The sequence below is a fragment of the Mustela lutreola genome, chromosome 4 (assembly GCF_030435805.1).
Source record: "Mustela lutreola isolate mMusLut2 chromosome 4, mMusLut2.pri, whole genome shotgun sequence".
Classification (NCBI taxonomy): domain Eukaryota; kingdom Metazoa; phylum Chordata; class Mammalia; order Carnivora; family Mustelidae; genus Mustela; species Mustela lutreola.
Genome location: NC_081293.1, coordinates 47562955 through 47587381, shown reverse-complemented (window position 1 = coordinate 47587381; position 24427 = coordinate 47562955). Strand labels below are relative to the sequence as shown.

The window sequence follows — 24427 nt, the reverse complement described above, 5'->3', positions numbered from 1 at the left end:
GGCTCAGAAGTGGCTTCTCCTTCTGCTCTCTCTGATCATTTGCCCTTTGGTGTCCATAAAACCCATTCCTTCACTGCCTTCTCTCTCAGGCAAGGTCGCTGCATGGCCCCTGTAGTATCTGCCCAAGTCACAGATACTGTCTCATGCAAGCCTGTGGCCTTTGGCTTTCTCCACGCCGCTGCCACATTCCCAGGTGTTGGCCACACTTCTGCCCTTCCTGGCACCCAGCCGTCTCAAAGCCTCCTCATGCGGCTTTCCCCTCAGCCTGGACCCAGACATTTCTCCAGAGCAGGGTCCTCTCCCCAGAGCCTGCTTATAGGACACAGTGCAGAAAGCCCCCCACCCCTCAAACCCTGCTGCATGCACTCTTAGGACTGCCTTTCCAGGGGCTTCTGCTCCCACAGTCTGCTAATCCAAATGTCCCCTGTGAATTCTCCTCACACAGCGTGTGAACAGGGGATTACAGAGCTCATCTCTCTGCACACCAAAACCCTCCTGCACTTCCTTCATTTGACTTCATTGATTCGGCCACGGGACAGCATGGCCGGAGGGGCCCCCTCATGACAGTCGTGCTGCAGGTAGTCCACAGGGAGGGCACCAGGCCCCGGGGCAGTAGCACGTGGTGACGGAGCATGTGCACTCAGGAGTCGGGGGGCTGCTTGCCAGCCGGGTGCCTGCGTCACCTTCCTCACCCCCTGGGCCTCAGGTTCTCCCCATGAAACTCAGCGGGTGTGGTGAGGGATAAATAGACACGGTGACAACGCAGTCGCTGGGGATGAGAAGCCTTCATCTCTGGTGGAGAAGCCCACGCAGACAGGAACAGGGGGCCCTGGGCAGGGAAACACAGAGCAGGGGGTACCCCCTTTGCTCAGGGCTGGGGAATGCTCCTCAGAGCTGGGGCGTCTGGAGGTTTGCCGACAAAAACTAAGCATAGAGTAGTTGTTCCTCCAGTCTGATTCACGAAGGACTGTTTATTCTGTTTTATTTATCCTGTCCTAGCAGGAACTATTAACAATGAAGATTCCAGTTTCTTATAAACAATATTGACCCCCCAAAAGATCTTGTTTCTTTAGGGGGTGGGGAAAGTACACCATCGTGAATTTTGACTTCTAATGCGGCCCGAGTGAGAGGAACTCATGGTCCACAAACCTGCAGCCCCTCTCCTGGAAGGAGCTTGAGACTTGCTGGGTGACCTACTCCCACAGACACATCAGAGACTCCAGAGTGGACACAAGCTCTGGGCTTAGATGCAAATTCGGGCTTCTTTTGCCTTCCCAGAAGAGCTGCCTTTTCTCTGACAGAAAGAGAAGAGCCTCGGGTCTTTGTGCTTTGGGCCCCAAGCTCCAATGCAGACTGTCTGCTCCCCATATGGGGCTTCATGGGCTGCCCGTTCAGCCAGAACCAGCACCACATGCCCTGGGAAGAAGCCCAGTCTCCAGTGTTCTCTTGGGACCCACAGGGGGCCCTACCTGAGCCTGTGGTCCAGGCAGCTAGGGAAAAGGCAGAAATGCTGTCAGAGGCCCAGGCTGAGGACAGATAGGGTGGGAAGTGCTGGCCAGGGATGGAAAGGCAGGGGATTGTGCAGCTTCCAAGATCCCAGCACACTGAGGACCACTCAGGCCCCGTGGGTACCATGGCCCAGCAGCCACCTGGCAAAGGCAGGATCTCCTCAGGACATCCCAGCCAACTTGTCTACCACTGGGATTTCAGCTATGCCGCCTGGGTCACTATTTAACGTCACATGTTCGGGCCTCACCCCTGGCCTCCCTGGAAGGGGCATCTGAGGGGCTCACCCACTTATTCCAATGGCACTCAGATAACGAGGCCAAAGAGAGAGAAGGACTTGAAAGACACAGGGTTCTGGTGCTCCATCTGAAAGGCTGGCCCCCTGAGCTAGGACAAGCTGCGTCTCTGTCCTGTCTTTGCATATGACTGCCCAGGGCTCACCGAGAGCCAGGGGTTAATCCCCTAATCGCAGAAACACCAGGTCTTCAGGGAAGAAGACACAAAGCTTCATCTCAAATCTGCTTTGTTGTTGTTCGGGCCTGCATCTGGCACGAGGTGGGAACAGGGCTTGGCAGGGGGCAGGGGGTGCGTATGGGTTCCTGAGTCAGAGCTCCTGGACTCATGTCTAGGTCCTGACATGTAGCTGTGGGACCTTGGGAAAGTTACCTAGGTAGCCTGTGCCTCAGTTTCCCTCTATAGAAGTGGGGGTGTGGTGTCGTCCCATCATGTTGCAGTGAAGAAGAAATGAGATCAGTAATCAGCTCTGTCCCTCGCGCAAGTGTGGATATGTGGGAGAGGTCAGCCCTGCTCCTGTCCCGGCCAGGTGCCTCACCCAGGGGGCCTCCGGGAAGGCCCTGGCTCTGAGCACGGGCCTCAGATGTGAAGGGCAGACCTGGCCCGCCCAGGATTCCCTGGGACCTGTGATGGAGGAGCGGGCCACTCACAGGGCGGTGAGTGAGGGGATTTACTCTTGACAGGGGTGGTTTTTCCACTAAATTAACATGGCCTTGGTCTGAGAGGAAAGCAGGGGAACATTGTGATTACCCTCCTGAGGAGGTGCGACTCCCAGCACCAGCAAGCCTCCTGCCATTCACAGTGATGACAGCTCCCGGCTAACCCTCAGGGTGTGGCCTGGTCCAGGAGGGGGTGACTCGTGTTGCGGGAGGGGGAGACACACCCTGGGAGGGCAGTCAGGGCCCTGTGTTCTGGGACATGTGAGAGCTGGGATCCTGAAGAAGAGGAACCAGGCCACCCAGACCCCTCCAGAGCCAGGTCAGGCCCTACTCCCACCAGCTCTAAAACACAAGCTTCTTGGGAATTTCCCACGGGAACTCGCTTCTTCCGAAATGGCCGTAGCACGCCGTTTTCTGGTAGATGGGCTTCTTCAAATCCAAATCCCTGCATAGTCAGCAAAGGAAAGGGTCACCTTAAGTGGAAAAATAGCAGAGTTTCTCTGAATTTTGAACACAGGAGTGACTAACAGTGTGACGATCTTTGCAGGGAGTCACTGGCCCTTAGGAGACAGGCTCAGCCAGACGCACCCAGGACCCAGAATCTGAACTCTGGACTCACTCCTCTCCTCTCCACTCCACTGGCCTGGTGCAGCCCTGTAACATGGCCAAGCTCCAGAAAGCAGGGATGGCATTAGACACAAGGGTAGATGGGACTAGACCTGCTGGCTCACTCAGCATTTGGCCCTACAACTGCTTTCCTATGACCCCCCACCTGCTCAAAGATGGCCCCACTGCCATCAGCGTCTCCAGGCCAGCCTCCTCCAGCCTGAAAGCAGGCATCCTGCATTTGGGGGGTGTGTCATGCTGGGCCAGAAGCCTGGAGGTCCTCCTGCTTTGGAGAGGCTGAAAGTCCTTCTGTTTCTCTTCCAGCAGAGCTGAGCCTCTGCGTGAGGGAGGAGGAAGGGCCTGTCTGATAGGGACGGGTGGCGCTTTTACCTGACAATGACACCGGGCCGAAGGTCAAAGTTCTTATTGACCACATCTAGCAGCTCTCTCTCTGTCTTCTGAGAGGTTCCGTAGGTGAAGATGGAAATAGACAGTGGCTCAGCCACACCAATGGCGTAGGAAACCTTCCAGAAGAGAGCAGCGTCAGGGACAGAAGGCTCTGTGCCTCTCCAGGCAGCTGGACCACCCATCACTTGCCCCACGTGCTCCCCAGCCTTGTCTGCCTAGAAGAATCCCCACCACCTTCACAGGGAGCAGCCCTTTCTGTAGAGGACTCTCTCCTTGAAGATTTTTCCCACCTCCCTCACGTTTTCAGGGTCCGTGCCCCAGAGCCCTTGGCAAAGTCTGTGGGCTTCCCAGCAGCCCAGCATGTCCTCACCCGGGGCCAAGATGGGAGGCTCGGAGTGGGGCCCGCGCACCTGCACCAGCACTCTCCGGCAGAGGCCCGCTTTCACCAAGGACTTGGCCACCCAGCGGGCCGCATATGCCGCCGAACGGTCCACCTTGGTGTAGTCCTTCCCCGAGAAGGCCCCGCCACCGTGTGCCCCCCAGCCTCCATAGGTGTCCACGATAATCTTACGGCCAGTGACGCCTGCGTCCCCCTGTATAGGGAAAGGGGACAAGGAGGAGATGAGAACCAGAGTGCCAAGAGGGCAGGGCAGAGAGACCACGGCAGCACCCTGAGGGCCACTGGACTTACGTGGCAAGGGCTCCCTGAGGCTGCCTGTGGGCATTTTTAAAAAACTTTCCCTGTCCCTAAAGCTGGAAACCTTGGTCTCTAACCTCAGTTCAGTCACTGACCCATTACAGAAGCCAGGTAAGCTGACAGAGCCCCATCAGCAAGTGCAGACGATGGGCCAGAGGCTCTCTGGAACCTCAGCCAGAGCCTACTTCAGGCTTTGCTCTTGTGAGACAGTCATGCTGGAAAAATCCAACTGCAGGAGGGAGCTGTGCTGTGACAGGTACGCCCCGGACTGTGGCCCTGGCTGGTGGCACCCAGCACAGGCCATGAGGCCCGTTTCCTCACGTCACTGCTCTGTGCTGCGATCACCATGTCCTTAGCGGGCAGGGGCTCCACATTCAGGGCTTTGGGGAAAGACTGCGTACTCTACACCCAGGCTTTGAGATCCACAATTCCCACTGGCACATCTAGGCTTTGAGAAGTCCTACAGGAAATGACAGTAAGCTTTGCCTTTCTTTTACGCCATGTCCCTGTACTACATTCGGGCACAGAACTAGCTAAGGACCGCCTGGCAGAGGTCAGTAGCCTCTCTGGGGAGCTCTCCCAATCCCTACTTCCTCTCTCTGGGAGAGAGAAAGAAAGGGGGAAGTAGGGGTCCCCATCGAAACACCTGCTGCACACGAGTTTAAGGTAACCTGTGGCAAAAACTCCGTAATACCCCCTGGGAAAGGCCCATCACCTGCAATGGTGAGTTGGGAGAGGCAGCAGCATGGGCAAGTATGACTGGGGGGCGGGGGGCCAGGCCGCACTAGGTGGGAGAGTCCTGGGGACATGTCATTCCGCACGCACTGATGTGCACACAACCAGCCCCACGAGTGAGAGCTGAGCTCGTGTTTTGTCCAAGGCCAGATGTGGCTGAGCCATGCAAAGCTACCCGCTCTGCTGTGCTTGGGCAGGTGAGCAACCCAGTAACAAGGACAAATCAGGACTCTGCTCAGAGGCAAGGGCGCACCTGGGGACCGCCAATGACAAACCGCCCGCTGGGCTGCAGGTGGTAGATGGTGTCTTCATCCAGGTACTTGGCGGGCACCACGGCCTTGATCACCTGCTCCTTCAGGGCCTTGCGCATGGCCTCCAGGGTTATGTCCTCATTGTGCTGCACGGAGATGACGATGGTGTGGATACGCACAGGGATGACAGCGCCATTGTCCTGGATGTACTGAACTGTCACCTGTTGGGTCACAAGAGCAGGAGGAGACACGGTAAGTTCCTGCCCTGAGCTGAGGACACATCGCTATCAGGCTCCCGGGAGCCAAGTTGGGGTAGGGGGCAGGGGGGCTCCTGTCCTCTCCAAGGGCCTCCGGGAAAGTTAATCTGACATATTCTCATATTTGAGTAACGGCCCCACGCTAAGTATGGGATGACTGGGTATGAGGCATAAGTAGTTCCCACCTTGGATCCCTATTAGTGCCCCCTAGAGACTCAGGGCTACAGAGTTTCTCCTCTATCTGTGACCCAACAAGATTCCCCCACTTCTCAGAGGGCACTGGGTACCAACAAATGTCCAAATGGCCAAAGCCCCCTCTTGACCCTCCACGGCCTGGAACCAAGATATCCTGGCTCCTGCCAAGAAGCACAGGCGTCCGCCTGACCCAGCCCCTCAGGGGAGGAGCTTTGGAAGTGTATGGGCCCAGGGGACTTGCCTGCTGTAGGGACAGGGTAAGAGGGACTCAGGTCAGGCTGGCTGAAACTGAGGGGGCAAAAAGCCCCGCATGACTGCCATCTGGGTATCTAAGCTCAAGCAAGGAAAAGCTGAGAGCCTGTGGAAGAAAGGAGCCCACGTGCAGGACCCCTGGAAGTGAGCAGTGTGATGCTCCCTTCTACCCAACTGCATCAGTGCTGCACCCGTTCTGGGCCCTGCTGAGTCCTATTTAAGTCATCCCAGCAAGATTGGCATTCTTATCTCCACTTTACAATTGAGAAAAACAAGGTATGAGCAGTGGAGCAACTTGTCTGAAGTCACACAGCAGTCAGATAAAAGCCAAAAAGCCAACCCTGTTCTGACCCATCCAAAAGCTGGCGTCATCCCCACAGCAGCACAGACAAAATCCTCCTTCACAGACCCGGGGCCACGCTGACCCGTCAGCGAGCACAAGAGGCCGATGTCACAGCCTGATCTGACCGGTGGCCAAGGACTGCGGTCTGGGCACACCAGGCTGACAGAGCGAGAGGGAGGGGGACAGTGAGGACAGCAGGTGAACCTGGGAAAGCAGTTACCGCCTCAAGGTGGGGGAAGCGGTTGCTAGCCCTGGGGCTGTGTGGCCTGGTAGCCGGGGCACTGCCCAGCAGAAGGCTGCCACTCAGGGCATGGAGGGACACTCGGGAGTCATAGGCCCCTGTGCCGCCCGAGGCATTGTGGACACACTGGGTGGGGGGTGGGGGTGCCTGGGGTGTGTGGGGCCCGTAGGAGTGCAGCTAGGCCAGATGGCCCTGGTAGCAACACCGGCTGCCAGGCGAAACACTATTCTTATGCCAGGGCTTGAGAGGACCATGGGACAGCCAACAGTGCCTCCCCGGGGCTGTGCCTGTGGCAGGATCTCTGCCCGCCCAAGGGCCCTCTGCTATCTACCAAGTACTGGGCCTGTTTCCAGCTCCTACTCTGTGCCCTGCCTGCTTCGAAAAGCCCGAGGTGGAGTCCAGAAGAAGGAAGGGCCTTGCCCACGTGACATCTGATCCTAGCACGAGAGGCAGGGGCACAGGGACATCTGTGGTGGGGGCTCCCAGGAGGGGAGGCCTGTGACCGGCTCTGGGACCAGACCCACTGCGTGGGCATCAGGCCCAGGAGAAGGCTCCTGCCCTGAGGAGCTGCAGGGCCCGTCGTCCCCCCTCGCCTGCTCCCTGGACGTCCCACTAGGCCAGCCGTGAGCCCTGGGCTTCCGTGTAGAGCCACACAACTGGGGCAGGGCAAAGAGCTCCAAGTGCGTCCCTTATCTCACCATGTCAGCAAGATGTGGGGAAAAACACACCATGGAAAACACCATTCTGACCAGGTATAAAAATAGCCGTCCACACTGCCACTCGAGTCTCATATCAGCAGCAAGCATTTGTTCAGGTGGAAAGACTCATCCTGTTCACAGTCAACACTGTGCTGAGGTCATGAAAGCCCTTCTCCAGCGGGCTCGGGAGCCGGCCCAGAAACCGGTCCTGACCCAGGACGGCTCACGGGGAGGCACTGCTTGCGGGACTGTGGGACAGCTGGCCGGGGCCGATGCACCCCCGCACCTCCACGAGGGTGCTGCCAGGGGCTCAGCCCCCCTGCAGCAGGTCAGTGAGGTGGACTTCCATGTCCAGGTAGCAATAAGAGGCTTCTGGGTAGCCCTGCAGGAAGGGAGCCCTCAGAAGAGCACATCCTGGCCCCCCAGCTCCCATCGTGGACTTGGGAGCCTCCAAGTACTACGCGGGATGATGCAGGCCTTCCCTGTTTTGGCCGGTCCCATGGGGGTGCCCCCGGGCCTCACGGCCACACAAGGAAAAGGAAAATCCTGTAGCTCTACTTCCTCCCACCCCTGTTCCACGATTCTGTGTTCTGAGAATCTCCAGCCCAGTTTCCACTGTAGCGCTGCTCTGCCTCAGGACGGGCCCAGGTGCCCCAGTGCCTCCTGTGTGCCCCTCTCTTTCAATCTCACCAGTCTTTGCATGTCAGCTCCCCTGCCCCACAACCTCGGAGCACCCCTGAGGAGTACTGATGGCTCCCCTTCCCACCTAGGGGTCCCTTGGAGAACATCAGGAAGGGTTTGCTTTAGGCCACAAGTGCACTTCCTTGCCCCGTTCAGCCCAGCGGCGACCTCTGCCCTGTGCGGCCTCCCACCGGGGCCGAGAAGGATGCACCTCGGGATAACGGGACAGTCACGTGCTTTGTGCTGAGCCACACAACCACGTGGGCCCGATTCCAACTACAGGAACAAGAGAAGGCCCCGTCAGGTGGCAGCCACCAGGGAAAGCCACAGGAGGTGGGAGCTTTGCGGGCCACTGATGGAGAGGGGAGGACCTGAGAAGATTCCATGTAAGGTGGAGGGTGGGAGCACAGGTGCAAAGCACTAGAAATAAGGGGAACAGGAGTGAAATCAGCCAGATTAAGCAGCCTGGGGGAGGGGAGGTAGAGGAAGGTAAAACTGGGAGACCATAAAAGGCTTGGAATCCCAGAATAACAAGTAGGGTTCTGTCCCCCTTTAGGAAGCAGAAAACTACAGAGGATTCTATTCTATATTGGCTAACTGAACATAATAATTTAAAAAAAAGAAGAAGAAGAAGAAGAAATTTAAAGTCCAAAGGGAGTTAAGGGGTGTTTCCAGGCAGAGAGAATCCTTGGTGTGGATCCTGGCCTTGGGAACCAGGCTGGAGAGGAAGAGATGCTCTCAGGGGAAAGCTCAGAGCAAAGCAGGGTGGAGATGGGGGGTGGGGAGGCACTGAGCAGGAGGCAGGGACACCACTGCACTCCCTTGAGCTGTGGAGGAGACAACACGGAGGCCACACATGATGGCTCCCAGGCACAGGTGTTTACAGGGTGGATGGGAAACACAGCTGCCGATTCAGAGACCTGGCAGGCAGAAGCTCAGGACACTGAGAGGGACATGTGGAAACTGGGCAGAAGTGCAGGTGGAGGGGGAGAGGATGTGAAGAAGGGCCCAGGACCTGTTGGAGGGCAAAGGAGGCGCTGGGAAGGCAGCTCTGGGAAAGGGGCCAGCAGGGTCACCAGGGTTAAACTAGGCAGGACGCAGAAACAGGGGGCAGACTGGGGGCCTCCACGTCCACACCTGCATCACGGTCGACCTTCAAATGTGGACATGGGTGAGGATTTCCCTACCACATGGAGCAGCGAGGTCAGAGCCCGAGGCGACAGGGAGTCCAAAACAGCAAAGGGAGAGCCTTTTTATGGGAAACGGGTAAAGAGTCATAGCGAGACACAGACAGCCCTTGACAACTCGGTGTTCAGTCCTTGCTCAAGGTGGGGAGACCTGTGGAGCTGGAAGGACAGTGACCGATGTCTGAAACCGATCAAGCACCATGTGGCAGGGAGCAGGGAGTCATGTGACCAGGGTCAATATATGCTAAGAGGGCAACAAAGAAAGATCTAGAACTGCTCTTTCTATTTTTCTGTATTTTAAACATTTTTCATAATAAAATTGGGAGAGAAAACATCTAGACCTGAAGAGTTTTCAAACAAAGAGTTCTTTTCACAATCAGTAACTCTTGAGTGTCCAGACTGAACATTTTGATCCGAGTGATGACATGAAATCAAGAGGGCCACGGGGTGCGGGAAGGGGGTGTCTGGGGCTCCGTGGGAGGTGAGAGGAGGAAGCTCACCTGAGTTTTGGAGTCAGGCCGCAGCCAGGGGAGGACCCCGGAGCGTCTGAGGTCCGCCATCCGGGCGTTGAGCTTGTGAGCGAGGATGATAGTGAGGGGCATGCACTCTTCTGTCTCGTCGGTGGCATAGCCAAACATCAAGCCCTGCAGCCAGGGAGAGGGCCGGCCGAGCAAGGCCCATGTTAGACGGTGGTAACGTCCTTCCGATCGAACACTTGACTGGCACTCTCGGGTGTATTGGGTGCCTCGTGCATGTACCACCCACACGGGACATCACCCCATCCAGTGCTTGTGACCTTCCCGGCCAGCTCCTCCTCGGAGTCTGAGCCAGGGCAGAGAGAGACAGTGCTATTCCCACGACCTGACACCGCGCCCATTTTCCCTGTGTACTTACCTGATCCCCGGCCCCGACATCCTCTTCATTTCTGTCTAGATGCACACACTGGGCAATATCTGGGGACTGCTGCTCCAAAGCCACCAGCACGTTGCAGGTCTTGAAGTCAAAGCCTAAGCAGAAGGGAAAGTGGGCCTCAGTGCGGGGGGACGGGTCAGGCAGAGCGTGGCTGTGAGCTTCCTGGTGGACTGCTCAGCTCCTCATGTACCATCTGGTGTTGAGGTGGGTGGTCTATAACCAGCTGTGGTCGGTCGGGCTCAAAGCTGAGGCCCAGGGATGGGAAGCCCATGTACCCTTCCCATACCATCATCCAGAACTCTAAGTCAAAAAAAACCCCTCTACAGTGCATTTTACTATATTAAATTATACCCAGATTATATAAAAACCAGAGCTACAGCTGCTCGGGCTGAAGAGCAGGTGGGTCACTCTGGCCCTGACCCCTTAAGCACCTTCTAAGACAAGGCTGAAAATCACCTTCCATCACTGCAGTTCCAGAGCCCAGGTATGTGCCTGACGCAGGTATTGAATATACTGGACACATATAATGCACAGGAATTACCCAGACAGGCTCCCAGACCTAGATAGAGTCCTCTGATCCCAAGCTATGCATACGGCTTGGAGGATAACGGAAAAGGCATCCCGCTGGAGCCCGAGGCCCCATCCCCCCTATCCCCAAAGGTCAGGCACGGAGATGGAGGCTGTTCTCCCCAGCAAAGGGCCGTAGGCCGAGAACTGGTTCGCAGAGGTTTGGGGGGCGGCAGCCCAGCCCAAGGAGCCCCGGGGAGGGGCTGCTGCACCTGGACAGCACACTCATCTCCCTGTCAGTCCTCGGGTCTTGCCAGGCTCAGTCATGGGGACTGCATGAATGAGGGGCTGAAACTCACAGAGGCCCCACCACAAGGTCAAGTGTTAGTGGCAGGCTGAGTAGCTGCCACTCTCTTGCCAGTCGGTTCTATCCAGGCTGTCAGCGTGAGCTCACTACAACCGACCAACCAGCCAACCCAGATCCAGTCTGCTGCTCCTGTGCATGCTTCACGTGGGGACCTCCCGCCAAATGAAGCAGAACGCAGTCCCTCAGCTCCACGCAGCCCCTCCCCGCTGAACGGCCCCAGCCAAGCACTTGGGTGTAGCCTTCAGCGTGGCTCGCTTTTCTACCTCCACTTTATGTCTCTGTGCAGAACACTCCTCCTCCCACTCCCCATCCCCACACACCCAAATCCAACCAGCTCTCAGTAAACGCCCCTGGACCGTCCCTCCTTCTCCCTTCCGTCACTGCGCACTGTGCCACTGACTGGCCACTGGGCACCTGATACCGCATCATCTAATGCCAGGCAGCACCCCAACCCTGGAAACATCAGGTAGCCTCTGTCCCTTGCACCTTCCTGCTCCCAGCAAATGTTTTTGAACACACAAACCAATGAACCATCTTTAGAGGGCTGCCAAGGACTCACCGTTGTGCATTAAACACTTTGCATTTTTCCTAATCACGGTGAATCATCTCAGTACTGCAAATCCATCAAGCGCTCCAAGTGATTTGGAAACAAATTTTGGGAATTCAGGGGACTAAGGGGAGAGGAGCAGGGCCCGGAAAGGCAGCTGCCCAGCGACTGTGCAGCCCAAAGCAGTGAGGGGCAGGTAGCCTGGGGCCCCGCTAGGGCAGCTGCCACGCTGCGCGGGCTCCTATGGGTACAGGCACCGGGATAAGCTGGGCACGCAGAAATTCCGCCAGCAGCAGAGCTAGCCTCTCGCTTGCTTCACTCTTTCTAGAAGACATGGCCTTCTGGGAAGTTTCCCTTCTGCATAGCGCAGAACAAGACTCACTCTTGAATAAGGTCTACACAAATGTAAACCATTGGCTTCTCCTTGTGGAACGGGGTGAAGGCTCTGCAAGGTAGCCTGTCGGGAAGCTACTGCCTGGGAACAGTGTTTCCTCTATGAACACCCTCGTGTGCTGACTGGGAGATTCTGCCCATGCTCACTGGTCCTCCTCCTGCTGATTCCCAACACAGTCCCCCCAAACTGTCACGTGCTCAAGGGAGTGCTCTGGGCAGCTCAGAAGGTGGCTGCCCTGAGCTTCTGTGTCCGCACCTGCAGTGGCGAGGGGTTCCCACTCATAGGTGTGCACTGCCTCATTCCAGCCTGCCCTGACCACAGCGGTGGCACACGTCGCCCTAAAGACCCAGTAGCTGGGATGTCCGTGCACACAGGTCTTCGGCTTCTGGCTCTTGTGGGCGGTCCTCTGAGGCCACTCCAGGCTGAGCCCCATCCCATCCTGCCCTGTCTCAGATGTTGGAATTTGCTTTGGACCCTCCTGTTCTTTCCAGATGTCACTCCCCCTGATCGCGGAGCTTCTCCTCACTCCTGCCAGGGCCTGTGTCCCTTTCCTGGAATGCAAGTCCCAACACTGCCTGGCACTGGAGCCCACCTCGGCCAGCCTGCTCCCTTCACCTGCCATAGCTACCACTTCTAGACAGAGTTGACTTTTTCTCTATCATGAGAAGCAGAAAGCACAGGGGTCTACACAGGCAGCCAATTGCTGGCTGTCGCTTTACACAAAGGGTGGACATTCCCAAGCTTTAGTTTCCTCATCTGCAGGAGGAGTACAGCAGAGGGCTCAAACAATGAAAAAGGACACGTCCCCAGCAGGGGGCAGCTCGTCTCCTCGGTGGGTGCTTCTCTCTTTCAAAGCTTTCGCCTGCACCAAGAAGAACAGAGTTGAAACAGACGGACGGACAGACATGGGCTAGTTCAACTGGACGCCATCACATGGACCACAATGCTGTTCCCAGAGACTTTGACCCCTGACCCTGCCAGACGGGCCTAGGCATGTTTTCTTCCCGGGGGTATTTGCCCTCACCGAGGACCGAGAGCCTCAGCTCAGACACACCGTCGGGGCACCCACGCGTCTCAAACCCAGGGCCCCACCTCACCCTTGGCGGAGTCGTCGTAGCCAATGTGCCTGATGGCGTCTCTCACCACCCGCTGGTAGTCCACGGTGGCCGTGGAGGTGATCTCGCCGCACAGCAGCACCATGCCCGTCTTGCACACCGTCTCTGCGAGAGAGGGAGGAAAGTGGGTGGCCACGAGCCAGCCAAGGGGAGCCCCTCCCAGACCCTTGTGGAGAGTCTTACAAGGCACAAATTCTGGAAATAAAAGACTAAAGCTAACAAACAGAGTACATCCCAGCAGAAGGGCTGAGCACATGTAAGAGCCGCCCGGAGAACTGCACCTTGGACAGAATGGGTCACACCTCACTCTCGCAGCGAGCGCCTCCTGCTTGTGTCATCTCGAACCACTTATTTAACCTCTCTCAGTCTGCTTCCCCAACTGCTACCCAAATACAGTACTTCTAGGGACTGCCGTGTGGCTCAGAGTGAGATGATGGGGGTAGGTGGCTGTCACAAGGAATGCAGTCCAACATGCCCTGGCGTCCAGGACGCCTCGCCCACCCCTTTTTGATGACACTGCACCGCAGGCTGAAATCCTGAGAGCAAGGAGGACCAACCATCTCACTGGCTCTTCACCAAGCTATTGGGGTGAGGTCCACCCTCCGAGGGTGCAGGTCCCTGCGGGGCTCCAAGCAGGGGCTAGGGCAGCCCTGGAGAGGGAGGGAGCCATCTGGGCAGTGCACAGGGAGGACAGTGAGGCTCTGGTCTCCATGCAGGCACCCCTGCCCTGTGACCTTGGCCAAGGCCCCAATTCAGCTGCACCCATGATCACATTGGGGAGCCCCCCAGGTGCTGGGGTCCCTGACCCCCACTGTGCCGAGAGCCCTGGCACAGGCACAGGCAAAGAGCTCAAGCCCAGCCCATGAGGTCTTCCGCAGGGAGGGAGCAGGCGTTTCTCACCACAGGCCACCTTGGCATTGGGGTCCTGCTTCAGATGGGCATCCAGCACGGCATCGCTGATCTGGTCGCAGATCTTATCTGCACAAGAATGAACATGTATGAGAATCACAGAAGTATCAGGTATAACAAACTGAAATGTTAAAATAATTAGGTATTTGGTAAGTTTACATATCAAATATATCTACCAAAGAGAATACTGTTTTAAATATAAAAAATTAGAAACTTTTTGAAATTTTTATTTCTTCTCCTTTCTGCCTAATTTTGGATGATTTATATTACATAAACTCAAGGCGTTCCCGAAAAAAGAAGTACATTCCAAAATCAGTTCTAAGAGACTAAAGCAATTCACTTACAGAGACACAACACACACACACACACACACACACACACACACACACACACACACATATTCTCCTACTAAAAAGCCTCTCACTCCTCAAGATATTCCCTTTAAGTCTAAAATCTAGAAACCTCCTAGAAATAGAAGTTAAAACAGCTAACAACATCGGTAAGATTAGGTGCCAACACGTAAAGTCAGATGGGACAACAGATACATTGCGCCGCAGGTTCTAGAAGCTGTGTGTGCTATGTATACGATACTACGCCCAAATCCACCACCCCACCCCCAGGAATTCCAGAGGAGAGCTTCTACACATCATTCCTGTTCTGCAGAACATTTTCATAAGCAGCTCTGGGATCATGCCCACGGTCGCGCAGCCTCCTGAAGGCTATTTGTCCTCTTAGCTGGGTTTGACCTCAGTCAAGGTGGGACTGACAATGGCTCAGCAGGAGCTGGGATTTGATCTTCTTTTTCCACTACTTGCCTTAAGGACTCTACATGGTTGAGCCTGCAGACCCTCAGTGCAGTGAGGGTTGGGTGAACTGCCAATGTTCACAGACTCAGAAATAAAAGTGACATCTATTTACACATATTATATCTCATTTAATGTTTAAAATATCCAATGAGTTTGCTCTTAGTAGAGTCATAAGGGTTTCTTCTCAGCTCTATCAAGGTATAATTGGTATACAAAAAAAAAAAAAACCTGCATAAAATTAAAGTATATAATTTGGGGAGTCTGGACATGTGAATACACTTATGTGACCATCACCATAAACAAGGTAAGAAACATAGCCATCACCTCCAGAAGCTTCCTTGTGTCCTTCTGTTGTGTTTTTGCTTTTCAGTTTTCATATTAAGGACCCAGACCCAGAACCAAGTGATTCTGCTCTCAAAAGCACATCACTTAAAATGTTAACGTCAATGCAACTTAAAATATTAATCTGCGGGGCGCCTGTGTGGCTCAGTGGGTTAAGTTAAGCCTCTGCCTTCGACTCAGGTCATGATCTCAGGGTCCTGGGATGGAGCCCCACATCGGGCTCTCTGCTGAGCAGAGAGCCTGCTTCCACCTCTCTCTCTGCCTGCTTCTCTGCCTGCTTGTGATCTATTCCTGTCAAAAAGATAAATAAAATCTTTTTGAAAAAATATTAATCTGCCATTCAAGGTGCATCCTCTAAACTTGCCTTGGGGAAATGCTCCTACACCTTGAGGCTCTCTGTGCAACCTCCTGCCAGCGGCAGAGCCGACAGTAAATCTAGGTTTATCTGAGGCCACTGCCTCCACACATCCCTACCAAGGAAGGCCTGATGCTAAAATATCCCTTTAGGCCCACCTGTCAGGACTGCTAGGGCTGCCCATGTGCCCGCCGTGGATGACTGTTTCTTTCAAGGACACAGGTCACATGTCCACAGTCCACCCAGGGAGGTGGGATAAGGGGTATTAGGGATAAAGCTAGAGCTGAGCGGGACACCTGGGTGGCTCAGTGGGTTAAGCCACTGCCTTTGGCTCAGGTCATGATCTCAGGGTCCTGGGATTGAGTCCCCGAATAGGGCTCTCTGCTCAGCAGGGAGCCTGCTTTCCTCTCTCTCTCTCTCTCTGTGCCTGCCTCTCCGTCTACTTGTGATTTCTCTCTGTCAAATAAATAAATAAAATCTTTAAAAAAACAAAAAACCAAAAGAAACCCTAGAGCTGAGCAAGAGTGTTAAGATAGCTCCACAGACTAAAGGAATGCCTAAGGAGGCCCTTTCTGTACTGTTTCTTTAGGCTTTTGGAATTTCTATCACTATCGCTCAGTAGCTTTAAGGTAGCCTATCGCTGCTTTTCTGGGAAGTTGGAAAAGCATTGGTATCACCCTCCTGGTGGAGAAGAAGTCAATGCTAGAATGACAAGCAAGCCATCACCAAGGTTTAGGGGAAGCTGAATTACATGGACAGTTCATTGTTCGTGGCAAGAGAAAGGAGAGTCAGACGAACTGAAAGGCTACCATTAAGTGGACGAAACAGCCAACTGGATGGCTAGAATTTTTCTTCTCTGTCCACTGAGCGTACTGCTGTATGTACAAGGGGACCACTGGCCACTGCGTGTCAAGTGCCCACATCCTCTGAGTGGGGTAAATCCTTCTCCTAACCCGTATATGGTCTTCATGGGTTACACGTGGAAATAAGTCCAAGGTTACAAGCATTGTAGACCCAGAGACTTTATAAAGTTGTGCATGATGAAAGAGGCTGTTTGTTTTGAATTGAGCTAAGTCACCTACAAAACTCAATGTAAGCCAATGTTTCTCAATAGCGGTACTGTTGACATTTGGGGCTGGAAAATTCTTTGTTGCAGGGGGAGGGTCCTGGGCATTCGGGATGTTTGGAAGCTTAGCTGGCTTCCAGCCACTAAGGATCAGGAGCACCCCCTACCCCTCACGTAGAGTTCTGTCAGACAACCAAAAAATTGGTTTCAGGAAGACAATACAAAATGCCCTTAGGGGAAAAGGGCAACATCGCCCCCTGTTGCGAACCACTGGCTAAAGCATATGGAAGGAGTGGGGTGAGGAGATGATGAAAGCTGAGTTAGGAGTATGAAAGAAAGTGGATGAGGAACAGGAAGAAAAGACAGCCTTGGTGATAAGTTACCGTAACTTCAAATGTTCAAATGAATTTTGAAGAAGTGCTTAAAAGTCATAAATCAATGTGTCTAGCCCTAGGATTCTTCTACAACAGTGATTCTCAGAATGTGTTTCCCACAGCAGCAGCAGCATCTCCTGAGAACTTTATTGAAAACGTCAATCTTGAGCCTCAACCAAGACCTACTAAATCAGAGATTCAGGGGGTGGGTATGCAACTGTACACCAGCAAGCCTGCCGGGGGAAGCGGATGCTCATGGAGGTCTGAGAACCACTGACCTCCAGCCTGAGGCTCTGATCATGGGCCTCGCTGCTCATGTGTGCGAACCTCTCCCACTTCCCCCCACACCAAAAACTGCTCAAATGTTCTTCCTCTTCAGGAGGTCACCTGTACTTCTCTCAGCTAACACACTTGAGGCCTTCAGGACCTGGTGATCTATCTCAGCGACTACTAGAATGTGCTGTTCATGCCTAGCCTGCATGTGCCTTACATGCAAAACTCAGTGACCGTAGTCTTGTCCACAGGAACATTCCCTGTTGACTTAAGTCGCTCACTGATAATAAAGCTTTATTCTCGCCCCCACCAAAAAAATATATAAAGTGGATATCTGATGACACACGTCCCCCGTATACTATGTTCCGTCAACCCAGGGGATGTTCTCTGCTGTAGCCCCATCACGTGGAGATGCTGGAGGCGGGCACAGAGCGAGCCTTGGGCTTCATTGCCTGAACACTTCCCAGTTCATACTCAGTGGCTGTTTTACAAAACTACAAACTAATAGAATGAAAAATGCCTCATACCGCACCTCCAGAGGTCCCGCAGAGTAACCAACACAAACTGTCTTTAAGGCCTCTGGTAAAATGACTCCCCTGGCAGAAGCTGCCATGAGCCCACGACCACCTACTCACCCGGGTGCCCCTCTCCAACCGACTCTGAGGTGAACATGAACGCTCCTTCTTCACTTAGAGAATGGTCGCACAAGCCATCCACCGGGCCATTCATCTCGGCACGCTTCTCCACTCAGCTTCTTCAGGGTACCGATTTCAGGCTGTGACTTTGCCTGAGATTTGTTTGGGGTTTTGGTTTTGTTGGGTTTTTTTCCTTCTGTAAACCCAACAGGCTTGTCTTTGGCAGAGCCACAGGGCTCACTTCTGCCGACCAGCCTGAGAGCACATGAGAGGAAGGTGAGGAGGGAGGGACTGGCGCAGCTGTGTCACTCCCTCTGACTGGTCACAGCTTGCTCCTGAGTGACTCCTATATATGGAAAAGTGAAAGTGCCTGAATAATCATGTGAGAAAATTGGAGGAGTCCATTTCCTGGGAGGGGATTCTTCTTACCTTGAGGGATTCCAGTCGTCAGCTCGGACGTCCCAAGCACAGGCATCTGGTCCGTGTGTGGAAAAGAAGGCTGTGTAGATGCTGCAGAACTGAAGCTCCTTTGGGACCTGCTTCAGCTCTGCAGCTAATCTCCATATTGCTCCAAGGTTAACATACCACGTTGGAGGTATGGGGTCTGTGGTGACTCAGGGATACAAACAGGCAGCCAGGTACTCTTTCCCAGAGATACGGTTTAGGCAAAGCCTGCAACACAGGGTGACCTGCTCTATTGGGTGCTGGCCTTCCTCCCCCACACCTTGACTGGCTCGGGCTCTCCTCCTCCTTCTACCTTCTCAGAGCTAAAGCATGCACCTGTATCCTGAGTCAGCTCAGATGTTACACAACACATTCATTCAGAGGAGAAGCTTTTGAGCCCATATTTTTCTGCTAATAGAAATCGCCTAAACTGTCAACGTCTCTCACATGCTGGCAGTCACCTTGACAAGCAAGACGTTAAGAAGTATCTGGACAGGTTACAGAAGACAATGCTATTTTGGGAAAGGAACTCTTAAGAGACGGATTCATTACAGGGAAATTATCAGAGTTCAGGTTCCCAAAGCTCCCCTAAGATAAATTAAACACCTACCTATTTGGTCCTGTTCACCTGGTCAACACCTGCTCGTAGGACTCCCGCACATTTTTTGCTTTGACCAAGGAATGTGGACAGGCTTACACATTTTAGCCAAGTCATGCACTAAATGGCGGTGTCTCTCTATCTCTTCATTGTCTCCTACCCTCAGATCTAGCTGCATCCTCAGGCTAGCACAATGGTAGGGGATTGAGATCACAGTGAGAATGGGTGGAGAAACCAGTTCCCACTAGAAGGCAATAAAATGTAAGCAGCCAGAGGCTTGTGCACCAAATGCTGGGCTGTGGGAAGCAAAAGTTGGGATGCGATAGCCCCCACTAACAATTCTGCTACCCCAATTCCCTCTATACTCAGAATGTGAGCATTTAAAAATTTTTCTCTGGTGCTCCAAATCTGGAGTGCTGGTTGGCTGTAGCAGCACTACCCCTCCAGGTATAAACTATATTAAAGTGACCGCTTCTGGGATGAAGTAAGAGAATTTACATATACACATCTCATCAGAGGCACTTAAGAAAGAAGGAGCTGGAATGCTCAGGCACAAGACTGCTGAAGGTCCAGAGAGGAAAAGGCCACTGAGAAAGGACAGAAAAATGAGGATCAAATAGGGACTTTAGACAACATAGCCTTGTCCTTGTCAGAAGCCAGGACTCCTCCTGTTTGCACTTAAAATATTTCAACATCGCTGTCCCTTTGTAAATTTCTTCTGGGTACACTGGTTTCAAACCTGGAGGCAATATGAGCTAATGTTTAATGTGAACTATAGACCTAGGTTAGCCCAGCAGCTAGAACTATGGCCATTATGCTTTAACTCTGTTGTAAGAGCAAGATGGTGTTTAAGTAGCAAGTACTCACCAAGGTCCTACAGCTGGCAAGAAGTCAGAGCGCAAAGCTCTCTCACTGCTCCCTGAATTCCAGAATGACTAAATGGGCATGTCCCATACAGAGAAGTATTGCTTTGGGGGAGATAACCAGGTGGCTTCTGCAGTCTGGACACAGATTCAGAGTGAGGGAAGGATCTGGGAGCACCAAGTTCAGTACCCATCTTATGTGTGAGTCTCATATGACATCCCCACTCAATCTAGGCCACCTTATAGTCTTTTAGCCCACAGATGTTAACAAGCAGCACACAGAACACAGTGGGTGGGAGTGCGGGCTTCAGGGCTGGAGTCCTGTCTGGCCTCTAACCCACTATCCACCCTGGAGAAGGCTTCCCAACCTCTCAGTTCCTGCTTCCTCAACTGTAAAGCAGGTTAAATGTCTACCGACCTCACAGCATCATTGTGAGAAATAGATGTGGTCATTCAGGTAGGATGAGGATTGAGCAAAGAGCCAGTGCATAGTAAGACTTTAATAAAATATTACTTAAGTGCCTTCTATGTACATAACATATGATTTTCTTATGTATAAATATAAAATGCAAGACCAAAGCAATGCTGAATCAGTCAAAAGATTTCTCTCTTATAGTAAATGTTACCAGTTAGACAAAAAAAAAAAAAAAAAAAAAATTGCATTTGCACCAAGAGTTAGAACAGTGGCTTCAATCTGCCCCTTTTTGACTTAGAAAACTGAACCAAGAGGGAATTGGCTATCATGAACTCAAATTAAAGCCTGCCTTACGCACATGCTGTCCCTTACGCATGAATTGTCCTAATGTCTCTCCCTCCCCAAGCCCCACTGATTACCTAAGTCCAATTCAATGTGTCAAAGGCCCACAGTTGATTTCATTTCCATGCAACAACCTTCAACTCTGAAGCTCTGCTGACAAACCTCTAAAGAAACTTGGCTTTGAAAACAAATTATCGTTTTGGTCAGATTTACACGTGATATTAAAATATAAAATACCAAATGAATATTAAACACAAAGCAAATGGCTGTGTGTAAGCCACACTGACCAGTTTCATGAAGAGGCTTTGATGGCACCTGACTCCAGGTAGCTCGTGGAGAGCACCTGGGCAGACGATGCCCTTGGCCTGCTCCTGCACCTTCTATGCCTGATGGCTATACCACCGACAAGAGGTAACGCAGTGTTGATGACTCTGGATACAGAGTGGAGTGCACATTCACTTCTTAAAAGCTTTTAGGTGCAAACATTTACCAACTTTGGTGAGAAACTCCCTTAACCATCTAAATGGCATAATAATCACATGGACTATTTTCAAAAGATTTAGTACTTTTGCCCTCATTAATTTAAGCACAAACTCTTCCTACATATATCATTCTAGAACACGAATAATTTATTTATGAAAGAAAGATAAATAGATTCAGATTATACAGTCTTTTAAAATTTTAGGCCACTTCAATGATTTGTGACTTTGGTTCAGCAAAAAAATCCAAATAAGCACTCCATATACAAAGACTATTCTGGAAAGGAAGGGAAAAAAATGTGGAAAGATTTCACAGAAAAAAGCAGAATCTGAGCTGGACCCCAAAGATATTATAGCGTTTTAAAGGCAGTAAAGAGATGGTAAGGCTGTGGGGCCAAGAAGTCCCCATGTGGCTTAGAGCCGGCACAGAGGACCATTGCCCAACTCTACTTGGGAGGTGGGAGGTGCCTGGGCAGGGAGGTAGAGGGCAGGGAAAGCAGGTGAGCCAGGAGCTGGGACTCAGGGGAATAAGGAGCCATGCAGGAAGTCAAGCAAATGGGGGTTTTCTATCTGACAGGAAAATGTGAGCTAGATTATAGAGGAAAAGCATTCCAAAATCAGAGACAAGAGGTAAAACTCCTGCCTTGATCCAGGAGTAGCCTGAGAAGCAATGGATGCTGAGATATTCGTCGGATATAAATCCTGCCCTGCCTCCATTGTTTCTCTTCCTAGAATCATTCCTTCCCCCAAACACTGATACCCCAGCTTCCGGGGACCTGAGATCCTAAGAAGTAATTTCAATTTCTGATCCTTTATCATCCATATCCAATTTCCCCCAAAGCTTGTCAGCCATTCTTCCTCAGTGGTGCCTTGGAATTCTCTTTTTCCATTTTCATATCCACAAGTAGTCACATCTGTGCCCATCCTTGCCATCTCACATTTGAGTTAGGTACCACCTGGGCCCACCCTGCCGTACCAACATACCCTTCAGAGGCTGGTACCATGCTCCACATACTGGGTGCCTTAAAATGGCCTGCAAGTTGGTAGCTGGAGAAACAAGCCATCTCTTATACTACCTCACCTCAATCAAGGCATACAAACAAAATATTCACAAAGTAAGAGCTAAATAATCTCCTGGAAAAACTCCTACACTGGAATACCATTCAGCAGTCGAAACATTAACCACAATACCACATGCCAAAATACAAATGAAGTGCAACAGTATTCAGTGAAAAGGGGGGCAAAAGATGATATATAATCCCCCTTTAATAAAAAATAGAAAATGATTTGTAACACGTATATTTTCGGAATATATAAAGATCTAATAAAGGATTCAAAAAGGAAAAGAAAGAAGTGAGATCACTGAAAATGGGGGGGTAGAGAACTGAAACCTTCCATCCAGCCACAAAAGTCAACTAATACCTGGAAAAAGTCCTGTTTAAATCAACTGTTGCGAAACTCTGGAATTAAGTCAAGAATTTATAGGAAGCTTAACAAAGAAAGAAGCGGTCACACTTACTGTGATAATTATTGCTGTCACCTGCAGGAAGAGAATGCTGTTGCATTTTATTTATTTTTTAAAGATCTTATTTATTTATTTATTTATTTATTTATTTGACAGAGAGAGAAAGATCACAAGTAGGCAGAGAGGCGGGGGGCGGGGCGGGGCAAGCTCCCCGCTAAGCAGAGAGCCTGATGCAGGGGCTCGATCCCAGGACCCTGAGACCATGACCTGAGACAAAAGCAGAGGCTTAACCCACTGAGCCACCCAGGTTCCCCACTGTTGCATTTTAAATTGGCCACCCCATCCTACACTCCCCAGATCCATGGCATCCATGAAGATGATAATTCATGTTCCCAATGCAGTTGTTAGTACAGAATGAGCAAAACCCTTATTCTCAAATAACTGAGGTTGTCTTTGTTTGTTTTTTTACCTAATAGCTCCTAGAAGGACTGGTGTAAAATCTGGCTTTTGTTTTGCCCAACTTGGAGCAGAAAGAATACCTGAAGAAATAATATCTCAAAACTTCACAAATTTGGTGAGCTATCAATTTACACATTCACGGTGCTCAACAAACTCCAAGCAGAAGAAAATCAAAGAGATCCACAAGAAAACACATTATAATGAAACATGAAAGACAGACAATGAACGAATCTTGAAAGCAGCAAGAGAGAAGCACCTTATCACATACAAGGAATCCTTTACTATATTAACAGAGATTTCTCTTCAGAAACTGTGGATGCTAGAAAGCAATGTGATGACATATTTAAAGTACTGAAAGGGAGGGGGGAATCTTGTCAATCAAGAATTCTGTACCCAACAAAACTATCTCTCAAAAAATGAAGGAGGAATTAAGACACTCATAGATAAATAAAAACTAAGAGAATTTGTCCCAGAAGACATGCCCTGTACAGAATGCTAAAGGAAAGCCTTCAAGCTGAAATGAAAAAACACTAGACAGTAACTCAAAGCCATACAAAGAAAGAAAAATGGTACATGTACATGTACATAGGTAAATAAAGTGATTGTGTTTCTTTCATTTATAACTTTTCCTTTTTATTTAAAAGACAAATGTATAAACCAATTATAAATCTTTGTTAATCTTTGTAAATCTTTGTTAATGGACACACTACATATTACTTGTTATTTGTAATTTGGGACAATAACAACAGAATAGGGGAGGCAGAGCTATAAAGGAGCAGTGCCTTCATATACTACTGAAACTATGTTGGTTTTAATTCAATGTGATAGTTTTTAAGATGCTAATTGTAATCCAAAGGGTAACCTGTAGGGTAAAATGTACACAGAAAAAGAAACAAGAAAAGAATAAAAATGGTAAAATAGGGGAAAAAAATAGTAAAATAGGGGAAAAAAATCAATCACAAGAAAGGCAGTAATGGAGAATTAGAGGAACAAAAAAGATCTCACATACAGAAAACAAACAGCACAATGGCAAAGGTCCTTTTTCATCCACAATTATTTTAAATTCAATCAGATTAAACTCTCCAACTAAAAGGTAGAGTGGATTAAAAATAAAGCAAAATCCAACTAAACAGTGTTCACTTTAGAACCAAATATACAAGTAGGTTGAGAGTGAAGGCATGGAAAAAGATACTCCAATCAAGTAGTAACCAGACCTACGGTGGCTAACCCTAATATCAGACAAAATAGAATTCAAATAAAAAATGTTATGAGATACAAATAAAGGTTCTACATGTTGAAAAAAAAATCAATCAATTAAGAAGATATAACCATTATAAATATACCTACCAACAAATTTCCAAAATATATGAAGTTAAAACTCACAGAACTAAAGAAAGAGCTGGAGATTTGATATCCTATTTCCAATAACAGATAGAACAAATATATAGAAGATCAAAAAGAAAACAGAAGACTTGAACAACACTAATTACCAACCAGACCCAGCTGATGTATACAGAAAACTCCACCAAACAACAAAAGAATACATATTTTTCTCAAGTGCACATGGAACATTCTCCAGAGTAGACTATGTATTATGTGACAAAGTCTCAATAAATTTGAAAAGATTTATATCATACAAAGTATCCACTTTAACTATAACAGAATGAAGCTAGAAATCAGTAACAGAAGAAAAACTAGAAAACTTACTATATACAAAACTTAACCTACACAATCTTGGACAAAAATGGAT

General features: G+C 50.8%; 1 protein-coding gene across 1 annotated transcript; it reads right to left on the bottom strand.

Annotated features, from left to right (window-relative positions):
- Positions 1–951: 951 nt before the first annotated feature.
- Positions 952–18325, bottom strand: MAT1A (methionine adenosyltransferase 1A). The gene is made up of 10 exons (XM_059169749.1): positions 18042–18325; positions 17613–17958; positions 13753–13830; positions 12835–12957; positions 9905–10017; positions 9511–9654; positions 5159–5377; positions 3884–4066; positions 3456–3589; positions 952–2904 (listed from the first exon to the last, which is right to left on the bottom strand). Exons 2-10 carry the CDS (start codon positions 17704–17706, stop codon positions 2802–2804), a joined length of 1191 nt encoding a protein of 396 aa, XP_059025732.1. The 5' UTR covers positions 17707–17958; positions 18042–18325; the 3' UTR covers positions 952–2801.
- Positions 18326–24427: the final 6102 nt, after the last annotated feature.

Coding starts and splice junctions, on each gene's coding strand:
- MAT1A (XM_059169749.1), bottom strand. CDS start 17,706: ATGAATGGCCCGGTGGATGGCTTGTGCGACCATTCTCTAAGTGAAGAA. Junction 13,831..17,612: donor GGTTGGAGAGGGGCACCCGG/GTGAGTAGGTGG, acceptor ATTCTTGTGCAG/ATAAGATCTGCGACCAGATC. Junction 4,067..5,158: donor TTGTCATTGGCGGTCCCCAG/GTGCGCCCTTGC, acceptor TTCCCTATACAG/GGGGACGCAGGCGTCACTGG.